This window comes from Perca flavescens, chromosome 4 (genome assembly GCF_004354835.1).
Source record: "Perca flavescens isolate YP-PL-M2 chromosome 4, PFLA_1.0, whole genome shotgun sequence".
Lineage (NCBI taxonomy): Eukaryota > Metazoa > Chordata > Actinopteri > Perciformes > Percidae > Perca > Perca flavescens.
In genome coordinates, this window is record NC_041334.1 from 33,307,270 (window position 1) to 33,332,414 (window position 25,145).

General features: G+C 42.0%; 1 protein-coding gene and 4 non-coding genes across 5 annotated transcripts; 3 read left to right on the top strand and 2 right to left on the bottom strand.

Moving 5' to 3' along the window:
- Positions 1–5,340: 5,340 nt before the first annotated feature.
- On the bottom strand, positions 5,341–24,912 carry eogt (EGF domain-specific O-linked N-acetylglucosamine (GlcNAc) transferase). The gene is made up of 16 exons (XM_028576676.1): positions 24,832–24,912; positions 23,226–23,480; positions 22,150–22,250; positions 21,745–21,853; positions 21,410–21,504; positions 21,231–21,335; positions 18,543–18,649; positions 18,204–18,307; positions 17,059–17,151; positions 16,446–16,517; positions 15,360–15,446; positions 8,300–8,368; positions 7,874–7,935; positions 7,597–7,716; positions 7,129–7,231; positions 5,341–6,834 (listed from the first exon to the last, which is right to left on the bottom strand). Exons 2-16 carry the CDS (start codon positions 23,427–23,429, stop codon positions 6,688–6,690), a joined length of 1,578 nt encoding a protein of 525 aa, XP_028432477.1. The 5' UTR covers positions 23,430–23,480; positions 24,832–24,912; the 3' UTR covers positions 5,341–6,687.
- On the bottom strand, positions 11,960–12,031 carry trnae-cuc (transfer RNA glutamic acid (anticodon CUC)). The gene has a single exon. It is a non-coding gene; the product is annotated as a tRNA-Glu (tRNA).
- trnae-cuc (transfer RNA glutamic acid (anticodon CUC)) lies at positions 14,911–14,982 on the top strand. The gene has a single exon. It is a non-coding gene; the product is annotated as a tRNA-Glu (tRNA).
- trnae-cuc (transfer RNA glutamic acid (anticodon CUC)) lies at positions 20,348–20,419 on the top strand. Its single transcript has one exon. It is a non-coding gene; the product is annotated as a tRNA-Glu (tRNA).
- Positions 21,040–21,110, top strand: trnae-cuc (transfer RNA glutamic acid (anticodon CUC)). Its single transcript has one exon. It is a non-coding gene; the product is annotated as a tRNA-Glu (tRNA).
- Positions 24,913–25,145: the final 233 nt, after the last annotated feature.

Below are 25,145 nucleotides of genomic sequence, written 5' to 3' on the forward strand. Positions count from 1 at the left end.
TGACACCACTTTCTGTGGAGTGCCAGTGCGGTGCGCTAAAAACAATGGGGAAATAATTACACTATTTCAATACAGTACAAATCGCAGAGCTGAGCAGCGGGACAGCGAGGGATGTACGCAAAGGGAGAGGGAGGTAAGGAGATGATGGGAGAGGGAGGGGTTGAGACAAGGATGACTAACAATTACAACGCGATAGGGGTTGGGTCTCATTACTGCGTCCATTAACATGCGCCAAGTAATTTTCCCCTCTCAGTTTGTGTGTGCGGATAAGAGAGAGGGGAGGGAGTGTGTATGTGCGTGCCGAGTGTGTGCGCCCAATAGAGCGTGTCCATTAGCATCTGCATCACACCTCCCTGCCTCCGTGCGCAATCTGCCCGGAGAGCCCGGCGGTACCTCTTTTCTCTCGCATGTCTGAGCTCCGCGCGCTTTCCTCTCTATCTCCAGCCGATCATGATCCATGCAAATCGATTAGAAGGCGCGTGAAAAGAGCCCGGTCAGCGTATCAGCCTCGCAGATCACTCAATAGGTATTAAGCAGCGCCGAGCTTCGGCCGATCGCTTATTTAACCTCACAGCGATGAAACACTGCATCAATCTCATCTCAATCTTCCCTGCCCTCACGCGCTACACACGGTCAGCGGAATTGACGGCCGTTTGAATCGGCTCATCATCTGTCCCATTTTTACGCATGGCAATCACGCACCAAGAGGGAACGGGGTCACTAGGAGATCAGGGAAGGGTTCGTTGGAAGTCCTGCTGTTCTTTTAAGAAATCGTTCCTCAGCAAAAAAAAATGTTTTCGCCGCGCTCTGAGCCAAGAACATCTAAGTTGCTTTCAGCTCGCCAGGCGTTTAGTGAGTCAGTCAGCAAGTCACCACCCCTTCTCTCCCTGCTGCCCATGGAAAAAAAAAATTCTACATCTCTCTACAGCCAAAGCCCTCTGACCCAAGCCTCGTTTCATTAGCCTATTGACTGCGCGCCATGAGAAGACACCGGGAATTAAAGTGTAAATATATACTAATTGAATTTGAATTAAAAAAAATACCACCTTACCCAAATCTATCAACTTGATGGCATGATCACAGGGAATTGTAAAGGATCCAGGTGAGATAGTAGAGAGCTTTGCCACTTTCTGCTTCAACTCCACTGATTTTGTTTTCCACTAAACGGGGCAATCATTTTGAGCCTCATGTCCAGTTCCCGGAGCCCGCGCACAAACACACTGAAGCCGAGGCGAGGAGGGCTACTGCTTCACCAGAGAACCAGCCCTCCGGAGCCGGGTGAGAAAACAGAGCTCGCGCAATAGCGATGTGCTCCAACGTGCCATGATCTTGCCGCGTAAAATCTCAAAACCACACTGAGGAGAAAGTCATCAAAAGTGCGTAAATCCCCCAAAGACACAACGGGCTGATGTTTTTGGCGAACACTCCACACAAGTTCATCCCCCTGCGCGCGACTGTCACACAGAGGCGTTACAGTCGCCGGAGAGATACTGATGGGAGTGATGGTAAAGTGATGCAGGAGTGATAGTTGCGTTCCCGTCGCTCCTCCCGAGCAGGGATCGATTGGACATGAGAAATGCGATGCGAGCCCGTTTTCCCCATTCTGAACACGTGCAACAGCGCCCGCCCAGTTCACCAGCTCCCAAGTACACCCCCTCTTCCCCACTGATGTCATGTAGTTCACAAGTAGCCTGGACTGTTGGGATGGAGAGGAAGTGTCCTGTATGTCCAAGGAGAGATGGGATACATGACAGCCATTCTTAGACTGCAAAGTCGGTTGTCGTCATCGTGGAATACTTGACATGTCCACGTTTTATGGTTTGTTTCAATGCATGAGTATTAAAACGTAGAGGGTACAAGAGATCACAAATAGAAAAACTTAGGCTGTACGTATATACTGTACATAGTACTTTGGATGTACACCTGACAAGGCACCGTTTAACATTTTCATACATTGTGGGAATACATCCCATGTAAAGAGTTAAAAAGAGTAAGATAGTACAAGGTCCCTGAAAGTATTATTGATTTGTGTTCAAATTGGTAGAAGTTACCCTAATAGTTATCACAGGCTGGAGGTCATCTTACACTTCAATTTCCAGCACTCCATTACTTGTGGATAACTTGAGTTGAGCTGAGGAGGGGGTCTGATGACTGACAGGTGCTGGACTGTGCACAAGTCGATGGCCCCTCCTCATCACATAATAGTCTACTTCACCTCTACACTTCGATCATGTTACAGATGGTGTCTGGATATCAATACTTGGTTCTGTGCTCGGCTATACGCGCGGATGGTGTAAATCTAGCCCCCACCGCGATGTTAAACAGAATTTAATCACCGCCGCCTCTCCGTTACGCACCAGGAGACAGCCTATCAATTATTCCATCCCTAGAATATTCTAGTGTGTTGATGGCGATTGATTGCTTTGCGCTGTATTTGCAGTCGTTAAGACTTGAGGAGGTCGATGTCAGCTAACGACCCAAGGTGAGGAGTATCCGATACGTTCAGATGTCTTCTTTGTGAGCTCTGTGTTATTGGAGGCATTTTGGCTGGGAGTAGTATAAAGATACGTCCCTTCTAAATTATCTAAGCAACAACAAAAAAATATACACCATGAAATGTAATGAATTCCAGGACTAAATCAAGGAGCACAGGCATGTATCTTAAGCTTGTCTGGAAGTGTCCTCAAACCCTTATGACCATTTTGTTATCATGAGTGAGAAAGTATGTTATTTGAAACGGATTCAATTAGGCTTGAATCTATTACAAATCGATCTGTCTGACTTTGGACTGAGAACAGATTAGTCATTGACGTGGGTTCACCAGGATGTACGATTTAGATTTAAAAAAAAAAAAAAAAAAAAAAAACATTCAACTAAGTAAAGATCCTAGTTTCAGCACCATGGACAGGGCCAGATGCGCTGCATATAAATTCAGGACGTTGGACAGCTCCAGACTGTCCTGTCACTGGGCTTTTCTTTGCGCTTTCTTTGCTGTCAAGGCGCTAATCCAGTTTGCAGACAAAATAAACAAAAGTAGATGAACTGTGTAAGTGAAGGGGGAAAAAAAAACACTAAAACATAATATATCCTGTCTGCACAAATGGTTGTGTCTCGAACTGAACTTGTGTGTCGCAATGGGGATCGCAGGCCTTTTATCTTAAAGTGAGGCCGCTAATGGATGCAACAGCCCATAGCACTTATCTTATCCTCAGAGGAGCCAGATGGAATCAGAGGAAACCAGATCATGTGACGTAAAACACGGACTTGAAAGTGTGAGGTGGAGCGGTGTGAAATTTAATTTGGCTTCCCTTATACTTCCCATTACATGTATAGTTGTTGCAGAGCCATTACTCTTACTTCTTAACATGGTTCACTGTGTGTATTCGCTCCAGTGTTTGAGTCTTAAACCGGAATGGCAGGTTGCAGACGTATCCCTATAGATTGTGGTATTGTGGAAAAAGTAAAAGTGTAGGCTGAAGTCCTCTTGGCGTGTCATGTATCAGAGGAGCGGGGTTATAGGATCCCCTCTGGGATTATTCCACCAATAACCATCGCCCAGGGGAGAAAAAACATTAAGGAAATATCTACTCATAAGGTGAGGCATATTTCTTCCTCCTAAATCGATATTCCTGCATTAATCCCTCTGAGAGACACGGTATTCCTGATGTAGGGGACGCCTGGAAAAGTGACAAATGTAAGATGAGCGTGTTGTGATTGATGTGTCTGGGTTCAGTGCAGAGAAATGTTTGTTTTTTTGAGATAAATTAGATTATGCTAATGATCAACTATTTAAACTTTAACTGTTAAAAACTAGCTGTGGGCAATAACCAAAAGAATTAAAGCCAAGATGTGCTGGTGTGTGGACTCGCAGTTGTTTAATAACGGAGCACAGGGTTCAGAATATAACTGCCGATACGGCTGTTCCAGTGGAAATGTCAAACAAACTAAAATAGGACACGAACAGTCAGAAAAAACAGCTAGTGGTATATCTCACGGTTTGAAACCAAACTGGTAAAAAACAATTTAAAAAAACCCTCCTAATTCTGAAGTGTGAATCACAGCGTGATCTTATGACTTTACTTCCACCTCAGTGATTACGCCTCAGCCTTTTTTTTGCAATCAGCTCTACTGTCCTGACGCGTCTAAAGCCCATTTCTTCACTGCACCATGTCTGCATTAAGGGCGACAGAAATAAGCAATTCAACATTTCTGGAGGGAAAGCACACGATTACTTACGACACGACGAAATAAGGCCACCCAAACATGGCTGTTATAGAACTTTGGGTGGTAAACCTCAAGAGGCCTGAGGCAGTAAATGTGGGGCCTGTTCACCGATGATGGGTGAGAGAAAATATGCCTGCCTGCGACACCATTAATTACACAAGTGCACGTACGTACGTGGCCGATGGAGCAAGTATAAAGTTATACTGTAACGACACTTGTAACGACCTCACACGCAGAGGAAAAGTTTTTTTGTAATTTGTACACTGTTTTCCTTTATAGCCTCCTTTAAGTCGAAAGGTTGGTTGGGTAACCAGATATGTTTTTCACGTTCTGACGTCTTCCACTTCAGTGTTCCATTTTGGATAGGCTCCATCCAGCAGGCAGGCTTTGCGCTAAACAACAGCAGTTGGCCATCGATTTGGAGCCGCCATGAAGGTTAATGAGAACAGACATCTTGGTTCCTCTGCTTTTGATCCCCCCTGCATAGAGATTCTTCATTTCTTTACGAGGTCACTGGCAGTAACCAGAGTAGGGCCATAAATAGTGTCCATCCCAGACAGGCCCGGTGTCTGTCAATACTCCGAAAGTTCAGACACAACATCCGCAAAGAGCGGGCAAGCAGCAGCACGACTGCTGTCTGCAAACTTGTGATATTGGAGCAAATACACTTTAACAAACATTGTCTTCTTATGACCATTTGATAGATTTGTGAATACATTGTTCTCACTCTCTACACTGGAACAAGTCTGTCAGGGACGATAACAGCGCAGGGTGACGGTTTGGCCTGATGTGTGGTGTTATACTGCCCCTGTGTGGCTATGATGCGTAACTGCTAATTTAGTAGTTTTTGAGGTCATCCAGATTTATTGCGGTGACAGTAAAAACTGAACCAGTGCCCTTTGGTGAAAAGCCCTCTCCCTTCTCTTTGTGACCCGAGCTCACTAAAATAATGAAAGCCACAGCAACTGGCAAGACAGAAGCTTTGGTCTGGCCCCTCCAAGGTCAGACTTCAAAAGGTGATTGATTAAATAAGGATGAATTAAATCTCTGATGCCTAATATGGCCAACACAGACAGGAAGACATGCTTCAGCATTTTGTTTTTAAGAATTATTTATTTCAAAATATTACACAGCTTTTCAATATGAAATCACCTACAAACCAGGTCTGACTGAGTTCAACATAAAACATCAAGCTCACGGAGAGGCCAAGAAACACAAATTGCATCAAGACCGCATGCAAATTGTGGTCATTCCACTGCAGACAAATTTACTGTAAAATATTCAAACTAACAGCATTTAAAAGACTTGGAAAGGTAACAACAGCAGCACCCTCATCATTTGACCTTAGTGACAATGCATTTCCTTTAGTAAAATGCAAAGGAATTAATAATAAAAAATAGACATTGGTATCAATTGCATATTCCATCAGAACAACAAAACAGACATACATTTCAGGGTCGCCCCTCAATGATCTCGTGAGTATAAATAAAGGTTGAATGAAGTATTAAATGTTCTGTTAGTAAAAGAAAACCATGTAAGATGCAAAAATAAAAGTGTTTTACTGAAAATGTACTGACAAATACTTGAATGTATGTTTGACAGTAACTACTATTGCTGTACTTGCACACATACAAATGCTAATACCGATATAAAAGAAAACCCCTCTTGGCAGTAGGAGTGTCTCACTTACCTCCTGTCTACTACTTTTAGAGTTATTAGTTTTTTCATTCATATGTCAAAAATTACTGCAAAAAAAGTGTCTAGGTCTGCCACTATATGCATGAATAAAGCATTTTAATACTGCACATCATATTGGATTGGTGTATGCTGGATGTGCTCTCAAACTCTGATGTGATTGTCAACAGCTTTAAAGAGGCTTGCATCAAGACGACACTGATCAAATGTGACAAGATGTCGCGTGTGAAGGGACACCGTAACAGCAACAGAAGTAGAAGCAGTAGAGGTAATGAAGAAAGATAGGACACAACGCTCTCCAGATGCTGCAACTGCACACGTCTTGTCCTTTAACTGATCATATATATATATATATTAGCATTTAATGGACAGGATAGTTGTAGATAAGAAAGTGGGAGAGAGAGAGGTGGAAGACATGCAGCAAAGGGCCACAGGTCGGATTTGAATCCTGGGCCGCTCAGGTAAGGACTGAGCCTTGGTACATGGGGTGCATGCCCCACCAGGTGAGCTACCAGGGCGCCCCTCCTTTAACTGATTTGACACTAATAGAGCTGGTCGAGGCTATACAAACCAGAATTGCAGACAATTTTGCTTTAACTCATCCAGACCTATCAAAGCAGCGGACAGGAGGTTACAAATACTGAGGTAACTTTTAAATATTCTTTAAAAATGACGCTGCCATTGTGAAGAGGTCTTTAGATCACAAACAGCAGGTTCATGTTAAAAGTTCTTCAGCAGCCAGATGTCTGTCCCACACTCACAGAGACTCTAGAGTTCATCATGAACGGTATGACGCTGCCATTTGGGATGGCGTGTAACGTAATCAGCTGCCTCCAGCACAAGGCGCATGAACTCCCCCACATCAAAGGAGTAGTTGGTAAACTTTGGATGGTCCCCGAGGGTTGGATGGTGACCCTGAGGGAAGTAATAGAGAAAAGTGTATACATTAAATGGACACATATAAACATGGGGAAACACAACATCAAATCATTGCCGTGTGTGCGTTTGTATTGTCAGGTTGTCCTTGCAATTAAATGACAGATATAGCATAAGTGAGAAGTGGAGTCTGAACGTTTATAGTGCTGTACCTACAATTGCACATAATTAAATGTATGCATGAGAGTGTAAGTGTGTGTATATGCGAGTAAATTGAGAAAGCTCACGCTGAGGTGCTGGGGAGCTAATGGCTGATACAGGAGTTTCCCCTACCTTGTCCTGTGGGAGCACTTTGTCCATTTTCTGCCAAGTCACGTATCGAATGCCCCGCAGCCGAGCCAAATCTCGATAGCAGCTCTCATCCTGACAATTATATCTGGGAGGGACAGATGCAGACAATTTATCTCTTGCTCTCCTTGGTCTGCCTCACTTTCACACTTTCTCTCTCTCACACACACACACACACACACACACACACACACACACACACACACACACACACACACACACACACACACACACACACACACACACACACACACACACACACACACACACACACACACCTCTACCCAGGGTAGCCAGGTGTGATGAATGCCTGATTAATTAAGACAGTATTCACAAGTGTTTGAGGGGTACTTTGGGCACAGCACGCTGTCAAAGCCATCGTTCTCCCTGCTCCCCTCTCTCTGCCTTTTTACTCCCATACACACGCACACGCACACAAAAAGGGTCACTCACAGCTCAAAGATGACAGCCCAGTCAGGGAGGAAGAGGAGGTGTGTGAGACCCGCCCCGTGCATCCCTATAAAGATATCTGAGTTGTGGGTGATCCTCAACTGCACCAAGAAGGGAACATCCCTGAAAGACAGACAGGGAGTCACACACCAATCATCTTTATTGTGTATACGCAGTCAGTATTACACAATTTAAAAAGCAGCGCTGTTATATCTCAAAATCAACGCTAAGCAGCGCTGAAGAGCTCATGTAGTAATGTGGCAAGCACTCTATAACTCACTTGTATTTGTAGTCCACCACGTTGACCTCCAGTAAAGGCACAGTCTTGAGGGCATTTACTAGCTGTAACAACAACAGAGGGACGTGCTCTCTGATCAATGAGAGAGCAAACAAATATGGGCAGTGACCATATAAATCACAAGCCTTTTTTACTTGTACTGTTTATAGCAAATAAGATTTTAAACAGGCACTTAACAGATGTGGGCAGTAAATCAATGGTGGAAAGGAAGGGCTTGGGACGTGAGAGAGTTGTACAGAGTGAAGAAAGCGAAAGAGACAAAGAGAGGGAAAGTGAATGACAGAGGAGAAAGGAAAAGGAGGACAGGTGGCAGAACAGGATGAAGGGAAAAGAGCAAGTGCAAGAAAGTAAGAAAGAATGCAACGAGAGCAAGAAAGAAGAAAGGAGGGAGGGTGGTGCTGCACTCACCTCCACTTGGTTTAATATCCTTCTGTATTCTGTGCTGCGTGCCAGCAGGGTGACACGAACACGCCCCTCCTGAAAACAGCAATGCACCCAATAATCAATCAGCCAAGGACAGAAAAGAAAGGCGTCTGGGAAAACATGATTCTCATTCAAAATAACTTAAAAGCCTCTACTTAAAATGTCTCTTTTATACTGATCAGAGGAAAAGACACATTAGATGAAATCACATTACATACTGTAAGTATTTTTTAAGTGCAGTTAGAGGTTTTCTTTTCTGATGTGCTCTTATTAGTTTATACAATGTGTACTAAGGTTTTCTATATTCTTCTACTGCCACCTTGTGTTCTAAAAGAGTAGTTAGACTTGTTTGAGGTATAAACATTTATAACATAACTTCAAAGGAATGACACTATTGGCAACGTACAAGCTGTGCAATCTGCTGTACACAATAAACCAGCCTAACTACAAGACAATGGTGATTGGTTTAAAGAAACACAGACAACCCATACCAGAATGTTAACTCGTGCAGCAAACCATACTCCAGCACTGACACAGCACTGTGGAGATAGGTCTTGCAATGTGAGACTATTACTATTGCCCTGAAAGTACTGAAAAAAAATGCCATTCTGAGCGAGACCAGGCCAGAGCAAATTCTGACGAGGGGGATATAAGAGGAGAGGGGCAGTAGAGGCGGATGAATAGGACACAATAGAGGAGAGCAGCAGTGTGAGTCTCTGGCTGCGCCATTAATCTAGGGATGAAAGGAGGAGCCGGAGAGAGGGTCAGGGCCGAGAAGACCTCTCATTTAGTCGCAGGCCTGCTATCACGAACAGCCCCGTGTCTTGCTGAAAAGCCTCTTAGCATATTTCCAGTGAAGGCCATGAATACCAAATGAGCTGCGTAAGGAAAGAAGAAGATATTGGGCTATGCTGGTCATAAAGATACAGTCAAGTACTTGAAACCTGGGATCATAAAACACCTGTAAGGAGTGCTTTAGAGATTCAGATACAGGATGAATAAGCAGGTGGCTGTGGAAGTATGTATGTGTGCATACCCGTAGAGTACTTATGCATGTACTCCTTCAGAAACCAGAAGGCTACAATCAGTGAGGAGTTTATGGCAGTGATAAAATCACCTACAGTGAAGTCTGGTTGTAGTGAGTCGTAGTGAGTGTAGTGGATTGGCTTTCCATCGCACATCGTTGCTCATTCAGCTCCTCAATATAAAATGTACTGTAACAACCTGATTTTTGCCAAAAATAAATGCAAGGAAAGGCTGATCAGTAAAGCAGTTTCTATTATCTCCTTAAAAATAATCTGAAATCAGTGCTTAAAACTAGAGCACTGCAATATTATCAAGTGTAATGTCTATTAAAATATACAAAAGTTTAGAATATTCAACATGGTAAGCTGGAGGTTGAGCAGGGATTAATTGATTATACAACACAAATCAAAATGGCTTCCCTGCCTGAAAAACACAAGTTTCCAAAATATAACTAAGCTAAGGATATGCAACAAAGGCAGAAAGCAGAGACACTGGTGGAAAGGATCAACCCTTTTTTTGTCACAAACTTAACAAATATCAGCACCGCTACACAGACAGGTAACCTAATGACGGAAAACCTTATGCTCCCTGATCAGCAGTGATGCCACGTAACTTATTGCTAGTAATGCGTTACTCTAATCTGAGCACTTTTTTCAGTAACGAGTAATCTAACGCGTTACTATTTCCAAACCAGTAATCAGATTAAAGTTACTTATCCAAGTCACTGTGCGTTACTATTTGTCATTTTCTTTAGTAAAAATATATATTTTTGCTTTCTTCTTGTGTCTCGGGGAGTGAAGTCACGTATGCGACAAGTCACGTTTTCAGCATGTGGACAGTTCACGTTTACCACGCAGCGACACAAACGTAAACAATAATGGAGGGAGGAGAGAGATGCGCGTTTTCTAGCTGGAAATACAGTCACTATTTAGAGTTTGTGTCAGCTAAAGACGGCAATATTAAGGTTCGTTGTACACTCGACTACATCAAATTTGAAGAAGCATTTGGACTTGCAGCGCTGCAGTCAAACTTACAGAGCAAGTCCCAGCAGGTGGAGCAAAGCAAAGAGCAGGATGCCCCCCACCACCCAAACAACAAAAGCTGGACTTCGGTGCAAAACCAGTAAGTGGAGAGTTGAAGAAGTTGGTCAGGCAGTATGTTGTAGAGGAAATGCTGCCCTTAAACACGGTTGACTCGCTCTCTTTCGTGCCATAATAAACCAGATCCTACTACTGGTAATGCCGAGCTGCCTCACAGTAAACCGGTTGTCATTTTTATGTTGAGGCTGTAGAGGTGTTGTCGGCAGTTGCTGCATGTAACTAATAAAATAACTTGTAATCTAACTTCGTTACTTTTAAAATCAAGTAATCTGTAAAGTAACTAAACTACTTTTAAAACCAAGTAATCTGTAAAGTAACTAAGTTACTTTTTCAAGGTAACTGTGGCAACACTGCTGATCAGGAATCAAACCCAGACCGTGGCAGTGAGAGCGCCGAATTCTAACCACTAGACCACCGTGGAGCAACTCCCCCATTAACAGCACAGTAAAGTGTCACATGGAGAGTAATATAGTCACTGAATCAAGTCAGTTCTACAGATGGAGAATGTGAGAACCAGTGCATGATTACGAGCTATCTCCAAGACCTTTCCATGTAGGATCTATTATTTCTACATAAGGACGTACAATATTAATTTAAGGGGGGGGGGGCGTGTCAGTTTACAACCTTCTTCTCATAATGGTTCTGTTTACGTGTCTGTGGCACAAAGTAGTTTGTGTTTTGGTGAGGTCTGAAAAAGTGGCAGGTAGAAAGATGGCAGACACAAGTTTCCAAAATACAACTAAGCTAAGGATATTCAACCAAAATACAAAGCAGAGAAACTGGTGGAAAGGATCAACCCCTTTTTTTTTTCACAAACTTTACAATTATCAACACTACTACTCAGACAGGTAACCTAATGACAGAAAACCTTACGTTCCCTGACCGGGAATCAAAGCTGGGCCGCGGCGGTGAGAGCGCCAAATCCTAACCAGTAGACCACCAGGGAGACCTGGTGAACCAGTGGGGAACATTTTCCCATTTGGCAAGAGAAAAGTGATTACATTTTCACAAATGTGGGGGGACTGTCTAATAGATTTTTAAAAATCTTGCAAAGGTTGGAAAACAGTGTGCTAAAAACCAAAATCAAGTGTTCCCTGATCGGGAATTGAATCCTGGCCGCAGCAGCGAAAGCACTAAATCCTAACCCTAACCACTAGACTACCAGGGAGACCCACTTCACCAGTGGGGAACATTTTCCCCCATTTGGCAAGAGAAAAGCGACTCAATTTTCACAAATCTGGGGGGACTGTCTAATAGATTTTTTAAAAATCTTGCAAAGGTTGAAAAATAGTGTGCTAAAAACCAAAATTAAGTTTTCCTGAACAGGAATCGAACCCAGGCCATGGCTGTGAGAGCACCGAATCCTAACCACTAGACTACCAGGGAGACCTACAGCACCAGTAGGGAACATTTTCCACATTTGGTATTCAATTTTTACAAATCTGGGGGAACTGTCTAATAGATTTTTAAAAATCTTGCAAAGGTTGGAAAATAGTGTGCTAAAAAACAAAAACAAGCCTTCCCTGACCGGGAATCGAACCCTGGCCGCGGCAGTGAGAGCACTGAATCCTAACCACTAGACTACCAGGGACCTTCTTCACTAACTATGGCACAGTAAAGTCTCACATAATCCGCTTTCCGACCAAGTAGTTACAGGGATGTAGTTCTAGGAAAAATCCACTTCTAAGCAGATCTACTAACTACTCTCCCCTGTTTTTTCCATTTGCATTCGCACTGGCCAAGTGGCTATAGGAGGGGTAAGGAAGTGATGCAAGCATGGCAACGGTCTTTATAGCATTAAAATCAGAAAACAAATACACCAAAAAATGTATGAACTAAATACTAAATCTAATGTATATAGCATATTTGTCATAATTTAAACAAGTCTCCCGAAGAGAAATGGGTATCTCTCTCTCCCTGCAAAAATCCCTCTGGTTGGAAAGCGGCTATAGAGAGTAGCCTAGTATAGTCACTGAATCTGAAACTGTTATTTATACATCACTCTTGTGGTGCTAGAACAGGGGTTCTCAACCTTTTGCAAGCTGGGCCCCCCCAAAGCTGGTTCATTGCAGTTGGGCCCCCCCTCCAATTTCTTGGCGAAATGTCTGATAAACATAGCCTCAAATCATCATCGATTTGTGCACGATTGCGGTATTTTGTTTTGAGTGCAGTCATTTCTGAGAATCCTGCCTCACACAAATATGCCAACGCGAAAGGGAGGAGAATCTTCAAGGTGACATCACAGAGTTGAGAGTATTCCTGCATCAATGCTGCCCAGAATGACGAAAGAGGGCAGGAGGTCAGTGGCATAACTAGCCAACACCGGGCCCCTATGCAGGATTATCAAGGCGGGCCCCCCTACTACAGCACGTGATGACGGCGCAATGTCCATGAGTAGGCTACCATGAATAGGACAGGATAGGATCATAGAGACACAGCATATAAGAGATGAGATGACTGACAAAATCAGGAGTAGCCTACACGCACCACAACAACAAAAAAACGCCGCATAACACATGAAAAAACACACAAGGGCAGTCCCTCCAGGATTTCACCGCCTTTTTTTGAGTTTGTTGCGGCCCAAAATGCCTGATTTCACGGGAGCTTTTGTTAAAAATTGCAATAATAGTTGTGGTGTCTTTTGTATGAGTTGCAATGAAGTTGCAGAAGACAGTGAAAGTTGCAAAAAAAGTAGCCATTTTTTTTATAGTTCTTTAAAAATAAAAAGGAAACATGTTTTGGGGAGAATAATAATTACTACTATTAATTAATTACTCTGGGCTGAGATTTCCTAGGAACCTTACCAAAAAGGCTCTGCATGCTGCAAATGTTGGTTTAATAGGAAAATGGCTGGTGGATTTAAGACAAAAAATAATAATTTATTGAATGAATCAAATATGAACATATCTGTCACTGTCAGTGGCTTGTTGATCTTTACATTGTTAGTTAATGTCCTATCCTGGCCCCCACACACACACACACACACACACACACACACGGTTTGATAAAGTACTTATTGGACTTTAACTTATCATTGCACTTACAATAACGAGCATAGCTGTCCTCAATTTAGGTCATCTGCGTTTTTTCCTGCATCCACCGTGTGTGTGTGTGTGTGTGTGTGTGTGTGTGTGTGTGTGTGTGTGTGTGTGTGTGTGTGTGTGTGTGTGTGTGTGTGTGTGCGCGCGTCAGTCGCGGGGGAAATGGAGCAGCAGCCCCGCCCGCTGCAGAGAGCAGACAGTACTGAAACAGCAGCCGCTTCAGTGACTATATAATGAAAAAACGTTACAGCGTACATTGATGTTAAAATGTATACACGTTGGCAGTAGAGTCTGAAATGTTTTGCATGGTCTTTCGCTGTACGTTTTGTTGGTAAATGTGAGATGTTCGAGTCACACACACGATCGTCTTCATAACAGAAACAAGGAAATTAATTTGACCCGTTCTCACTCCCACTTGGTCAGTGGCTGCGAAGGGCGATGCACTGAATGGAAGTGCAATTGACCTTGCCCGCCATAGGCCCAGAGCGAAGCCTCGCGCAGCAGTCCCAGCCTGCAGTCAGACCAGAGAGGAGACACACACCACTCATATAAACTCATATTGTCTGCTCCTTGCAGACAGAGTGGACGCCTTCACACAAAAACTTGACCTATGGCATGGCCGCATCAGTCGAGGGAACAGCGACATGTTCCCCAGCCTTGCAGACTTTATCACTGATGCACGTCACACGACTTCTTTCTATTTCAATCAGCGTCTGAGCACCTGTCAGCAATGAGAGACTGACCGCCTGTGAGTGCTTTTGGACGGGGGAGGGGCTCACGGCAGCACCCGCTGCTCGTTGAGCACAGTAACTGCAGAGTGATACGTGCTTTCGAGTCTCCAAACACCACAAAAGTCTCCAATAACACCAGTAAAAGTCGCTAGATTAGCTTTTGACAAAAAACTCGCCAGGAGGATGATTTGTCTGTGTGTTATAGTCCAACCACTTGCATTTAAACATGGGGGAAAAAGAATTCTGAATTCTTTTTTAAAAAAAAATTCTCCTCCCATCCTGTAGCCTATTCGCGCCCCCCCCCGGGAGAGTGTCCGCGACCCCCAGGGGGGCGGGCTACGCCGGTTGAGAACCACTGTGCTAGAACATATACCAACATTTACAAGGCAGAAGGCAGAGAGACACCTTAGAGGTTTCCAGTCTATGATGGTCAATTTCAACATATTCACATTCAGATCAGATAGTATTAATTGCTGCTGGTTAGTATTGTTCTGATCTCTAAATTGAAAAAAAATAAACTTAACCAGGATAAAGGGTGATGATTAGTGCTGTGTTCCCACAACTCTTTCTCTGGTTTTCATTTAATAGATATAGGTGGTGACAGGTAAGGTGACCCCTTTATTCCTTACGCAAACAGGCATTCCTGCACAAGCAAGTGGGACTGCTATACTGTTTACGATCTCAGTCAACATATGAGCTCCCTGGTGGTCTAGTGGTTAGGATTCGGCGCTCTCACCGCCGCGGCCCGGGTTCGATTCCCGGTCAGGGAAAGCTTGCATTATGTCTGTGTTTCTTGACTGTTTCAATGCTTGTTTGGATAAAATGCTGTGCACCACAATCTTGATTTGACAATGTCAAAATCAAGAAAACAGGAAAACTAATTTGGCAAGGAGGATATGCTGTTACTAAAAGTGACCGAGAGATGGCAAACAGCACCACAAACTGCAACCTGAAAGATTACCACTGAGATGAATCATCACCTGCAGAAAACTGACAATGTAAGCTTCAGTGAGATCTTTGCTATTCTATTTATTTGTATTGAAATAAAGGGGTTCATAAAACTGTGTCCATGCCATGTATATAAACAAGACTGTAATATGAAAGTAACAGATGTAGATTAGTGTTTCCTAAAAGACGTTCTTCCTACCTTTGGCCCATCTTGCAGGATGTTCAGTCGATGCAGGACATGCTGGGAGAACGCCCTAAACATCCCTTCACTGTAGCAGTCTGAGATCTGCCATCACATAGAGTGTCAATTTCTCTCACATATGCAATTTAATTTTCATCGATTCAATTTAAAACAGTGTATTAAAATTTATATTTTGGTTGTATGTAGTCATGCAAAAAGATTAGCAATATTTGTATTTTAGATTTGAAATGAATTGAAAGCAAATTGAATATAGCCACACTAGTACAATGCACCTTGTTGAGATGACAAATATGTTACACACCAGGAATCTGACAAATGTAAACATATTTCTAATCTCCCAGGAATGAATATCATATGAGCCTATGCATTTCTCAAGCAAGAATCTCACACATACACTGCTGCACTGCAGCTGTAAATGTGAGCACATGAATATAAACATGACATGTGCTGCAGGGGCAATCAAAAGCTTCAGCTTGGGGCTGACCTATCAATATTTAACACCTCAAGGCTAGAACAGGACAGCACATATTTACATGGTATCATCTTTATAGTAATCTCCTTGGAATTATCATTTAAATTACATAGGCACTTACTGAGCTTTGAATATATCACGAAAATATTTAACCTGAACTGCATATTTATGACTAAACCGGATATCACTGTGCATGTGGGGAGGAAGGGCCAATAAATGACGAAAAGAAATCTATCACAAAATGTGAGATAAAAACATATAAATGAAACACAGAGCAACATTGAAAGTATGAGACAGTGCAATTTGTTGAACCCTTTTGCAATTATGTAAGCACATAATGTAATCTGAAAACTGCTTCCCTGGTTAAAAAAACAATGCAACTGATCTGGTATTCTGTCTGTAATGGAATGGTATGGAAATTTCTAAGTGACCCCAAAGTTTTGACTGGTAGTGTACATATACACTCACCTTCTTTAGAAATGTTGGCCCATATTGATAGGATAGGTTCAAACACGGTATTAGTATGGTGTTCCTAATAATCCTTTAGGTGAGTGTATGTAAAGTAGATTTGGTTAGTGGCTACACACACATATACATGTGGGGTAACTTACAAGGGGCGTGTTGTAAAAGAGGCCGTATCTCATTCTCGGAAGGAGGGAGAAGAAGGCATCTTTGAAACACACCTGTGGACAAGGGTGAATAGATCAATGAATAAGCATACAGCACGGCACAGAAATCAGTCCGTGTAGCTACATAACAGGCAACATATAATATAAATGTAAAACCTACGTATTGCTGTGGTGTTTTTAAACTGTTATTCTCAGAGATCACTCAAGTGTGAAGTGCTTGGATGGAACATCATGGTCATTGGATTTTATATGGATTACATTTTAGTGTCTAAAGGAGGTGCACATTTCTTATCAGCTCAGCCATGGTTGGTCATACTAATTTCAGTTTCTTACACATATATTTCATCAAGACCCTTGTTGCTGCTTGTGGATACACTAAACACAATATTTAATGTGTGCCAGAGTAATTTTTCCTGTAAAAATCCAACCCAGGAACCAGGGGTCTTTATCAAAACTAAAGCCTTTGATTCATTTTCATAGACTACCAACCAATTTGGGTGGTATTTCTAAACAGCCATACTTGAGTGACTGATGAATTCAAGACCTTTACAAAAAGGAGCTTACATTGACCACAAAGAGGTAACATTATACCTACTCTTTTCGAGTCATAGGTCTTCAGGTGGATGATGTCATACTCTGAGAAGGCCCTCCATGTTTCACCGAACAGATCTCCATAACCATAAAAACTCTGGGAAAAGACATAAAAGAAGGGATCAAATGTTAATCCAATTAATGTTAGATCTGAAATGAAAAAGAAAAAAAAATCAGAATCAACTACAGCCTTTAGCAGTGCCAGAGTCAGTCTTCTGTTTTCAAACTCCGCTGGTTGTATTTTTCTTAAGTTGGGTTTTTTTTAACAAAATGTGTTATCACACTATTATCTGACAGCCTGCTACTGTTTGGATTTCAGTGATTTAAGGTCACTGCTTTCCTTCTCTCTGTCAGTCTTCTCTTTCCCTTTTCCTCTTTACCCCTGTGCACAGTTGGGGGAACAATGGGCCGGATAAGGCTATCTGTAAAGCCTTCTGTTTTTCAACTGGTGTTTCCCATTGATGTCTTTATCGGGCACACATGCCGCTGACTTGTTAAACAAAAACTGTGGCTGTAGTACATTGCAGATACACTTCTGATTGGCTTTCTCACTGGTTTTTAGTACTAAAATCCAACATCAGTTGTCTTGCACACTAAACTCTTCAAATATTTTTATGACTGTGTTTTCATGTTATTTAGAAGAGTAACGTCAAAGTGTTTAACAGAGAAAGAAATCGAAAATACTGTGCTGCATCTGACAAAAAAATCGTAATCAAATCTTGAGTTGTATCTTTGTGACCAAAGAACAGATCCAATGTGTGACTCTTCATTTATTTCTTATGTAGCTACTTTGTAGAAGAAGAAGTTACCAATTCAATGGAGGCAGGACGCATGGAAAATCCTACCTTGTGTTTTATTTTGGCAGCTAAATAAAGGAATGACATGAGCATCCTAAGCATTTATCTTCTTTTGTCGCAGTCTGTAAGGGTGACATAGAGTGCAGCAAATTTTAAAAAAAGTAAGTCATTTATGAATTGTTGTCATTTTTTAGTGGAGATAAACATGTTCGCTTGAATTTAAGTTTAAATTTCCGATTATTGACTTTTCTGCATCGAGACAATCATACAAGGGATAATCACGATGCATCTAAGAATCGATTTTTCTCCCCATCTCTTATTAAAACTGTAGTGGGAGACATCAGGTACCCACCGTGTCCCACATGATGATGTTGATATCTGAGCTGAAGGAGTTGTTAATGTGCTGGGAGATGTAGAGGTTGACAAAGTCACAGAAATGGTGGTACATATTCACCCCTGTTAGAAAAACATACAATTATTATTTTGGTTTTAGGCCTTTTAACTGAACGAATACAGAATACTCTGCAGTCAAGCTCGCAATACATTACTGTTACATTCCAACAAGATTTTTGTAAAGTGTGAGTTTCGATGGAATTCTTGCTATTGCATTTTGTACATAATAAGCATGTGTATTGTTTTTTTTATTAAGATGTAATAAGAGAAAAAGTAATGTAAAGTATTTGTTACCTACCAGCATCCAGTTTCATAAATACAGTGGGTTTTTCAATGACGATATCACAGTGTTCATCCTCTATAGGATGAAAGTCCAGCTCTGTGTATGTTTGCAGCTCAGCATACCTACAAAAACAGCACATCACATCAATTTAGTATTGTAAATAGAATTGTAAAACTTCTGCATTAACATGGTACAGGTGGCACACCAGGGAAATAAACTTTACAACCCGTGTGTATGGTTGGGAAGCATTAAAAAACTGTGGCAGACAGCAATGCACAAAAATGTGATCTTTTGGCTGTGACTGTTGATGCTTTCATACAAAGGTTAACTTCAAGGGGTGAGCAGTATGGTTTGAGAATAAAAAAGTGATGTGCCATTGATAGCCCTTGTATTGTTCTTCGTGTCACAGGGACTTGTTTAGTATATTTAACACGTTCAAGTGCAGGATGGGTCTCGGGACCCCGAAGGACGAGGCCCCCGCCAGTTCACGTGAAATGACATCACATAGTACGCAAGGGTCACCGGGGACCCAAAGCGCAACGCAAGGCCAATACAAAATGTCAAATAAACTGAACGGGTACCAGTGACCCAAAGGACAACTTAAATTTCAGTCAGAAAATTTCTGAAAATTTTAACACTTAAAGAGGTGTTTTGCTGATTTAAATCTAGCTCTGTCATGGCAGTGTAGGCAGATGATCTGTGTTTGGCTTCCCTCCGTGGCCGCAGCGCACAGGTCTACCAGCTGAGCAAAGCAGCGGAGGTCTGCCGAGATCCGCCAGATGACACAAAACGTGCCACTGAAATCCGCTGAGATCTCGTCAGACCTCGGCTGCTACAGACTCACGGAGGCAAGCCAAACACCGTTCATCTGCACACACAGAGCTGGATTTAAATTGGCAAATTATCCCTTTAATGAAATGCATCTTTCAAGACAAGGAAAGCTGGTCCCTGGATGACAGAATCAAAATGATAATGATTGGTTACACAGAAAATGTTCATTAATTGGAATATGATATTATGAATTGCTATATTAGGTGCACATTATGAGAAAGATTGCATAACTAAGGAAAAAAGTGACACGAGCCAGCCAGGAGTCAAACCTAGAATCTTCTGATCCGTAGTCAGACACGTTATCCATTGCGCCACTCGCCCATCAAGCATGTTTGACAAAAGACAAGGTTAGAGCAGGAATTCCACCCCCACATTCCTGACTGCCTCCCACCCCCCCCTTTTCAGGACCGCTTTGGAAGGGAGCAACGTGTTTTTCACTACCTTAAGAAATATGATCATAACAACAGAGACTTTAGATGCAATGTAAAAGTAGACAACTTAGCTGAATCATATGAAAGACATCAAATATATGCTGTAGTCTAGGAGTTGCATTTAATTTATATCAGTGAGGTGAGGAGGATTGACTTAATTAGTTCTGTTTAACAAGACAATGCAAAGACACTGCTCGAGATGTGTCATGTTTCTTTAATTCATGCAGACAAGAAGTCTCTACGGCAGGGGAAGGGGGAAGCTACTACTCCTACCGTTGGCAGCCTGTTGTTCTTATGTATAACTCCACATGCCTCTGTAACAGATTTTAATATTTCAGCTACACTGTTCTCCCTCTAATGGAAAAGTAGCTGGTCTGACTCAAAGTAGACATGACACATACTGTAACTGCTTATTCTCCAGGCAGGACATACAGTAAATATACATACAGAGCACCACCTAATGACAGTCTGTGTTATTACATCTAAAGAGTCCCATCCTGCCAGTTGTCACACATGCCATTCAATCCAGAACACGAGTTCACTAAACATCACAGCAAGTCCCTGGTGGTCTAGTGGTTAGGATTCGGCGCTCTCACCGCCGCGGCCCGGGTTCGATTCCCGGTCAGGGAACGTAGTTTTGGCCCAGTTTATTGACTAAAAAGTCAAAAGTAGATGTGGGCCTGCATGCTAAAAACATACATATTTGCAGACATCTTGCAGCACTTACCATTCTCAATTTAATTTACAAATCAAGGAACACACTGACAAAGATTGTTCAGTGTCACTGGTGCCTCCACATAAAATCATTAGAAAGCAATTTACAAATCAACCTTATCAGGATACATAAACCATGCATACAAAAAAAGGCTTTTCCCCTCCATTGTAAGGCTTAGGCGCAGCACCCAAGCCACTTTGGGCACCGCCTAAGCCAAATGAATGTTACTAAATTACTTTTTCTCAGATCTAATGATTGCAGTTGGTCCCCAGTGGTATTCTTTAGCAAGTTTTGTCTCTAAGCTTTTGGGGTATTATTTATTATCTGCATAGCTTTTCCAACGTTTTTATTTTATCCAGATATGGTAATAATATTGCTCCAAAATTGCATTTTTTTTTTTTATTAAAAAACATAACATTTCCTTGAGGGAGGACCCTTAAACCCCCTTGCCAAATAAGTGAACCTAAGTATTCCACAAATCTAGGTAAAAACACTGAAAAAACATTTTGCAACATGAAAAAAATAGAACAGCAAGTCCCTGGTGGTCTAGTGGCTAGGATTCGGCGCTCTCACCGCCGCGGCCGGGTTCGATTCCCGGTCAGGGAACATGCTTTTTTTTGTCTCTTTTAGAGGCCATAAAGTTTCCTCCAATTCCCAAAAGCTTCTACAAAAGTTACTGGCTAAAGCTCAGTAACTGAGCGTGTGAATGTGTGTCTCCTGCCTCACCAAGATTGCAAGGGGCTCTTGTGCTCTCCCTCGGCAGCAAGAGATCGCTTGTTCAGTCTGCAACGACCGCCAATCTCACCCTTCTGAATGAAGTCCTCTTTGTACCTGCAACATAACATGGATGAGTTTGTGTCAGTGTGATGTTTTTTCATGAACATGTCACTTTTATATATACTGACCTCTCATGACTTCTGCGTGGCTTACGCAAGTCCAGGTAAAGGTTAGTTGCCTTACAGAAGCGAGTTTGGCTACTACATCTTAATGACGAATCCCCCTGGAAAAATATTTACAGTAGAAAGATTTTGAATTTAGGTTATATATATAAATCTGGATCTTATATATTGTGAGAGTAGTCTCTATACTATACTCTTCCTTCACTACTGCCTTTGAACAGCTAATTATGTTCAGGCCTATTGTCCGTGGACTCTTGTTCAACACTGTGTTTGTTTCTACCTGTTGTTTCTTCCTGTTGACTCAGTAGGCTCATGGGAACTGAGGAAATGTGCAAACTTACTGGCCTGCTGGCCTTGCAGAGTGTTTTGAGCTCAGAGAGGCGCTCTTTGACGTAGCCAAAATCAGCCTGCTTCCAGAAAAGCTCCTGTGCTGCCTCCAGAGAACGGGCCCTGACAGATCAGAGATTTAGGCAGATCAGCAAAGTCAAAACTAGTTCATCAATGATGCATGCTATAAATAAGTATAAAATTACTTTTGAAAAACAATGAGACTGTGGTTCAGTAAATTCAATACCTATGAATTAACGATTACCATCATTTGAAATGATTAAGATTACTGAGCACCTGGCACATCATTGACGGCTGCTAGGAGTGTGGAAAGTGAATTATGTAAACTGCATTATACTTCTGAAAAGAAAATAAGTGGGAACATAAAGTGTGTTAGAATGTGATTTGAGGAACACTACCATCCAGAGTCAGCTTTGGTACAGACTGGATAGCTAAAGCGCTTCCTTGGATCACAGTTCTTCTCGTAGCCCCAACAGGCAGATAGATCCTGCAGTGCACCCTGTTGTAGAACCAAGGGTGGGTGTGTGTGTGTGTGTGTGAGAGAGAGAGAGAGAGAAAGAGGGAGTTACATATAGTGTTGTGTGAAGAATTTACCATCAAACTACCATTTTAAAAAGGACATTGATGATTGAAACAACAAAACTGTGACAATAGGGGTTTCCCTGTTGGACAAAAAGCCGATTCTGTGGACATGCAGTATCTAAAACGTGCTTTTCTCTAATACTCTTCTTACTACAATTTAATTGCAATTGTAAAGTTAACTCCAGAATGAACACCACTCACCCATTGCTCCAGTTAGGGTAGAACACAATGCTCTAAATAAACTATTACGTTTTAAACAAGTTACATGAGTGCTAACAGTTATAGACAAGAATGATCCTGATATTTGATGTTTGGAGCCTCCGTGTGACACACCACAGGCGAAGGGTCAGGACAATCTTTGGGTCCTGTTGTTTTTTACTTACTTCATTTTACAAATTTTATTTTCCATCTTATTTTGCATTAATTATGGCATTCTATCCCTGTTTTTACCTTCATTCTATGTCTTTTATCATGTAAAGCACTCAGTGCATGTAATTACCTTATTGTAATGCATTAAGAGCTGCATTTCTTGTATGAAAGGTGCTAAACAAATAAAGTTTATTATTATTATTATTACTTGCCAACTACAGGAGAGCAATGTCCATTTACACGCACATCAATGTACAGAAATTACATCATTCAAAACTGCAAATGAGTGCAATCTCCATTAAATAATGTGCTGCCTATTCTGGAAATCATAATGCTGCTGTTACACAACACTAACAGAAAATACAATTTAATATCAAGTTTCATTTTCTTATTAGTCAAGAGATCTAAATATTAAGGCACTTAACAGTCAATTAACAAAGGGCTTAGTGAAAGCTTTTACTCACAGTACAGCAAAACTAACTCACTTGCTACCACTCTACACTGAGAAAAGTGCATATCTTACTTTTAAAGGGCAGAGTGGGTCCAGACGGCATTGCTTGGCGACCCTCTTGTTGTTGTAGAGGAAGTACGGTATGTGCTCTGGCAGCAGGGAGATCCTGCTGTAGTTGAGCAGCGGTGCTGGTGGTTTGTGGGTGGTGATCTCAGCCTTCTCAGTGGTGACCACAGTGAAAGAAAAAACTATGCCCAGCGCTACAAAGAGCCGCATAGTCAGAATTACACAGACATGTGAGATAGCCGCCTCTCTCTTCACATCACTCTGAGTGGGAAAAAAAAGAAGAAGAGGAGAGACACACTCAGACTTGCACTCTTGGTTGAAAGCCCAGCACCACGTTGGGCAAGCATGTGGGCACAAGCAAGTGTGTGGGAACGAAGCTCCAGGCAAATCAGAGCGCCTCATAAGGAAAGTCCTGTTGCAGGAAGTCTTGCTGACCTTTTTCCGTCTGTTGTCTGAGCAATCATAACTGAGTCAGAAGGGGCATATAATATGCTGGCTGGTGACCTATGCTGTTCCAGATGGCCAAATCAGCATTTACCCATGACACAGTCATATTTTCATGATGCATGCAATTTTGTTAAGTCTGAGATGCATGTGCTTACACCACCCAAAACCACTGACAATATCCACTCCCAAAATCAATGATCAAAGCATATTAGTGTGACTGCTGTTATTGCAATTACCGCACGGTGCTGTCCTATAACAATAGCTCCCAAATCTTTCAACGTCTGAAGGAGCTGAGAAGGACTGATGTTGCTGTGTGTGACTTGTAACAGAATTATAAAACGGTCTATACAGTGGGTTTGGTAATAGGTTGTTAAGAGTTAATGTATCACCAGTCATTACGATGTTCTCAAAGGGCTACTTCATTGGGGTTATAAATCTATGGGCGTATAACGGGTTGCCTGAAATTACAGAGCTGGATTAAAACAACGGCTCTTTCTGAGATACTTCAGGAGTAAAGCTACATGTGAAAGCACGGGGCTTCAGTCTTCTGGTGGCATTAGTTGTAGCCAATTATCGTAAGCTTTCCTTTAAAGGTTAAGGCGGAGGGTTTTTCCACAAGCCCTGTAGTAAAATGTGCTCCCTAACGTTATATAGTAGCCTACTCGTCTTTTTTGTCGCACGTGGGCTCACAAAGAAGAAGCAAACTTCCTTTTTAACAAGCTAATTAGCTACAATATGTAACTATCAAACTTTTAGCTAGCGTCAATTAGTTAACTAAGCTTAGATAGCGTTGACGTTGCAACCCGCCAGGAACACTGCGTGACTTGATAGGCATGTGAGATAAATCTTAAGTCTGAGGATATGTGAACATAATAACGCATTACGTACTCTTTTCTTTTTCAGGGGGTAATATAGGAGAACACTTTATAGGAGGCTAATGTCTGAAATATTTAATGTGGTGGCTAACATGTAGCGTTAGTTCTTGACAAAGCCAAGACCCCTTCATGTTAATTCAAGCTGTAACGTAACCGATGTGGCAGCAAAGAACAGGGCAGGAAAATATATTTAACATTTCCACGATACAAAGACTTGCAACGGGCACAAAACTCAATTTCAACGGTCGTCTAAATAAGGTTGGTTTGAGTTTGAGTGAGAGACAGTTTACCTGAATGTACAGCCTGCTATTCTCCAGACTGAAGCGATGATGTTGCCGGTGGTCGCCATAACACCGGAAACCTTATACCGGTTTGTAATACGTAGCGAGAGCCACAGGGTGGCGCTGTGTACTTCACTTTGTCTTTAGATTACACTTGATCCGAAATACTTCAGGTGCTCTCCAAACGTTCTTTTAAGGATCATTTTACTTTAAATCTTGACATAAATTACAACATATATCAGATATTAATTAGCTAGTTAATAGAAAACATTTTACAACCCCTTCAACATTTTCAAAAATATATTTAAATTTGGTTGATTAAA